This window comes from Acanthisitta chloris, unplaced genomic scaffold, assembly GCF_000695815.1.
Source record: "Acanthisitta chloris isolate BGI_N310 unplaced genomic scaffold, ASM69581v1 scaffold14038, whole genome shotgun sequence".
Classification (NCBI taxonomy): domain Eukaryota; kingdom Metazoa; phylum Chordata; class Aves; order Passeriformes; family Acanthisittidae; genus Acanthisitta; species Acanthisitta chloris.
This window is the reverse complement of record NW_008685465.1, coordinates 29738-34660: the sequence shown is the minus strand read 5'-3', so window position 1 is coordinate 34660 and position 4923 is coordinate 29738. Positions and strand designations below refer to the sequence as shown.

The 4923-nt window shown below is 39.1% G+C and overlaps 1 protein-coding gene across 1 annotated transcript in view; it reads left to right on the top strand.

Moving 5' to 3' along the window:
• COG3 (component of oligomeric golgi complex 3) overlaps positions 1–2692 on the top strand; it is a gene marked incomplete at its 5' end in the record, with an annotated part of 26257 nt that extends 23565 nt beyond the window's left edge. The window contains 3 exons of the mRNA XM_009079783.1: positions 268–395; positions 1286–1384; positions 2602–2692. Coding sequence (XP_009078031.1) covers positions 268–395; positions 1286–1384; positions 2602–2631 — 257 coding nt within the window. The remainder of the gene's footprint in view (positions 1–267; positions 396–1285; positions 1385–2601) is intronic.
• Between the last annotated feature and the right edge of the window lie 2231 nt (positions 2693–4923).

Sequence of the window (4923 nt, the reverse complement as noted above, 5' to 3'; positions counted from 1 at the left end):
GGGATATGTAGAACTTTGTTGCTGTTGGAAGGCTGTGACTCAGAAACCTGAGGAGGATGTAGCGGTAGGTGCAGGAAAGGAGAGTCTGGCATATTGTGGTCATGCGGTGGGCTGATACTGTACAGCCCACCCACCCCTTCTCTCCCTTTCACTGAAACCTGTGGTTGTGATCAGCCCCAGTAAAGCTGGAGGTGATTTTCCGGAGTGTAGGGTTCAGTTAGCAGAACTCCATTTTAGCCTATTAAGCATATTTTCTTTTACTTTCAGCAAAGATCAACGATCTGGTCTCTTCCACTTACAAGACAATAAAGACAAAGCTGCCATCAACATTACGAAGCATGTCCTTGTACTTGTCCAATAAAGACACAGAATTAATTCTGTTTAAGCCAGTCAGGGTGAGTATTGCTGGCATGTTTTCCTGTAGGTGTTGGGTCTTCGTTTGGTTTAAGACTTTAAACACATTTTGTGGGACTGTTCACCTCATATTTCTGTGTTTGTTATATATATAATATATCTATAAAGATGTATGTATGTATATATTTATAAGTGTATACAGACACACATACGTACACATACCTAAGGAGTTATTTCAGGCTACCAGTCCAGCCAGTAAACATGAGACAAATACCATGCACATGTAATAGTGAATAGTCACTGTGGTGTCCCTGATCTGAGAAGCGTGTTGGAAAGATATGTGCAATGAAAAAAAAAAAGAAAAAAAAAGGAAAAAGTTTTATGATGATATCTTTAGCTTAAAAAAATCCGACAGCCCAAACAGCTGTCCTGTTCTGTTGTGCTCAGCCTACATAACACACACCCCCACACATTACAGGGGAGTAACTGGTGCTGTTTATTCTGCCTATCTTCCACTTGGCACTATGTGAGCTACCATAGAGAACTCTGTCCCAGCCAAAACCAGTACAGCTTGGTCAGTTATGCATGGGCAGGAGCACTGGAGGCAGAGAGGATGATACAGATTCAATGGAAAACCTACTGTAAGCCTCCAGAAAGAACCAAGCTTGAATTATAAGCTTCCAGGTTAAGTCCTTGGGACTCAGTGTTCGAGTTTAGCACATCTCAGCTGAGGATTTTCTCCCACAGCTAATGTGGATTCCTTGTAGCTGTTTTGGGACTTGTCTTAGAAGAAAAGCTCTTAAAGCTCAACTGCTTCTCCCTGCCTGGTCACTTCAGTAGCTATTCCATGTACATTGTGCTTATTCTGGTTCACGTTCAAGATGGGTGTTGTGGTTTTTAATACTGAGTTTTTTCTTCCTTCCTTTAAAAGAATAACATTCAGCAGATGTTCCAGAAACTCCATGCTTTGTTAAAGGAAGAATTTAGTAATGAAGATCTCCAGATCATAGCTTGTCCTTCCATGGAACAGGTATATATTGAATCCCTATTCTGTCAGTTGCCCTTTGATGTGACTGGCATTTTTAAACATTGGGTTTTTTCATTTTCAGTATTTCCAGTGTTTTTTATTTATTTATTATCCCCCTTAATCCTGGATGATTAAACTCAGGGCTTTATCTGAACTTGAGGCTGTCAGCTAGAAGGGGGCTTTGTTTGGGTTCTTTTTTAATGAATATCTAATAGATTTTCTTAAACCAAAGTGGTGATTGATGTTGCTGGGGATTGAGTTGTACAAGACTGTAGAAGAGTCTTGCCATTTCTAGACATTGTCTTTTCAGAGAGATATCAAAGTTAGTGAATACACTTTAAAAAAGCCTGTGCATTTGAAGGCAGTCTTGCTTTTGACAAGTACAAAGAGCAGCAACTTTTACATTTGGGAAGCATTGAGAGAATTACTAGGGTGCATTTGAAGTGAATTGCATTGGGCAGATGTGCAGATGTTTATGGAAGTGTAACCCTACATGGTAAGGTCTTTAGTCTCAGAGATGATTGGGGTTAAGAATTCTCTGTATTAGGATGCTCTGGCAGAAACCAAGTAGGTTTTATAAAATGTCGCTTTGACCTTAGTGATCCAGGGAATGTGGATAGAATCTTGATTATCCCAGGATGCCAGTATTTAAACAGATAATCTAGTTTATGGATTAGAGTACATGCCTGCAGTGAATGTGGCCACAGGGATGGCCTGTGTGTAACTGTCCTGGAGCACAGAGTTATACACCAGAAAAACGTGAGGTTATCCCAGAGGAGATGGCTTCCTGAAGTTGTTTATTTGTTATTCCTTAGGATCACTTATCCTACAAACTCAAGTGTATGGGAAACTGTATTGTAATATGTGGGAAACAAGCATTGCAAAGGATCCCAAATGCATTTCAGATATCTAAGATGAATGTTAACATTTTTTTGCTAGTGTGCCCGTTTTTTGGAATTTCTTGACAGCACGTGAAGTCGTCTTAGAAACTTTGACACAGTAGGGTATGACTGCTGAAATGACTAGTCAGCATGGTCAACAGTTGCATTTTAAAAAGCCTGTGAGTAGGCATTTGACTGGAAATTTTGGCCAGTTGTTTTGTAGCTGTCTTCTCCTGTTTAATGTGCTTCCTGGGAATCCTGGTTAAAGATTAAGAAATAACACATCAGTTCTGAAGCTTAGCTGCTCTGTCTAACGTAGGCTTTCCTTTTGTATTTCAGGTGAACTTACTGTTATCCATGTCTAAGTAGACCAGCAGTGAGGCTGCTTGAAATAAGCTTCAGCCGAATGCCAGGCAGTCAAGGGAACGCAAGGAGGTTTGCTTGAAGTAAACGAGGGATCCAACTGTGCTGTCCAGTCTGCATCAAAAATATCCAGTCTGCTGCTTAACTGTGTTTTAAGGGGGAAAAAATAGAAAAAAATCCAGGTTTATTGATTTGTTAAAGGTCTTCCTGTTTGTTGGCTTGAGAAGTGGGCAGAAGAAAACAAACCAAAAAACCCTTTGCTGGTCACTCTTATGGAAGCTCAGTTACTGCCTTATCCAGATATTTTCACAGTGAAACCCTTTATTTGTTTTTAATGTAAAAACTGCTCTTGCTTTCCCTTAATAAGCTGATGTATGCAGTGGGAAGTCATACTTTCAGAGGCATGCTGGAAATAAAGTTCAGGGAATCAAATGGGACCAGTAATAGATACTTGCAAGACTTGGGAGATAAGCACTTTGGTATGACAATTCAACTAAAGCAGGCATACTCTGAGTTTTTCTTTAACTCCCCCCAAATCCTAGTAATCCACCACGTGCTTGAACATAATTCAGAAGTTCTTAGTTGGGAAAACTTTATTTCCCACATGTGAAGTGTTTCTTCATACACTGGATGTGCTGTTTTTCTTACACTGTTGTGACTGGGAGCTGTGAGGTATGACCTAAAGTTTCATGCTCTATGTAAAGAACCTCAGATCCTTGGGATTTGCAGTGGAAAGCTGTCCAATACAATTTCTGGTATTGCTGAGAGAACTGCACTGTTTTCAGAGGTTTTCTAGCAAAGCTTAGCATAGAGGTTCTCAGCTACTTAGTTTTAGGGTAGAGTTTGCTTTTCCCAAGATCAAATGGTGGTGTTACATTGTTTAAAGTGGGAACTGAGACGGGAATTTGGAATTAAGTATTTACAAGGAGGTGTGGGGTGCCTGAAATTGAACGTGGAAGCCAGTCAAATCAGCCTTGTAAACAGAGAGTAAGTTCTCAGTAAGTGGTGAACAATGAATGCTGTTCAGTGTGCGTTAATCGGTCATCAGTGTGAAAAGCTGAATGCTAAAGGATTGGCCATCAATGGAATGAAGCACTTTAAGCAGCTTCAAGGTGTCAGTGTGTAAATCTTTACTGTGCAGTGCTGCAGAGCAAAAATGTAGTGAGTGACATGGCAGATTTTTAACTTACTGATAAAACTTGTTCTTTAGTTTAAAAAATGCAGCAATTTCCGTATGCATCGGTGGTGTTTTGATTTAATAATTTTCCTGTTACAAATTTCATGGCTGGAGAATAAGATGGAAGGATTTAAAGCTACCATGAGAAGTGTTGCAGCAGTGCTGCTGAGGTACATAAATGGTACTTATAGGACCTTTACATGACTCTAAAAATTAACTAAAGGAACTAATGAGGAGGAAAACTTGCCCTTTCTTTCCTTATGTAGGAATACAGGCTGTAAAATAATGTCCAGTGCACTGTAATATATGTATATTTGTTTTTTATAAAGTTTTTCAGAAGGACTGCATGGTCGCTGTACAGAGTGATACTGACTTAATACAGACATTGTACAGAAAAGACATGAAGGGTAAACCATGGCAGTAGTCACTCCTGTGCTTGAGATCTTTTTCTCTCTTGGGGTACCCAGACAGCTCTAGGACAGCTGGTGGAGAGAACAGACATCAGTTTATACAGCCTGTTTGCTAAATGAGCATTTGTTTAAACATGTACAGTTTCAGATATTTACGTTTACAAATAGTGTAAATACTTTCAAAAGATTAATTTAAGATGCTTTATATTATCTGACTAGAAACTTGCTGTTTTTAATTTTTTAAAATAAAAATGTTGCCTCCTATTTTGGTCCAAGAGTAAAGCTTTATTCTGTATCCTGAGGCTTGTCTGTCAAGATAACTGTAATACAGAGACAATAAACATCCTGTAAGCACAGGCAGTGCATTGCTGAGAAGTGTTCTTTTTTTAGGAGTAAGAGAATTGAGTTTATTTGGCACAGATGTATACCTGAGTGCTGAATGTACAGCTAATTGTTAAATTAATGCCTCTTTATGGTTATAATAAAAGTAAATTTGTATTTTCTTTACTGACAAGCAATCTTGTGTGACTAAGTGGTCTCTTTCCTTGCAATTTTGTTAGGGGGAAGAAACCACAACTGTGATACAAAGACATATTTTAGCTAGTTGGCTTTTACTAAGAGAAAACTTGAGAGCTGGTGGCAGAAAGCACAAGTATTATTGTATTTGGTCACTGTTCTTGTTGCCTGGTTACTCACAGACTCACCTACCCA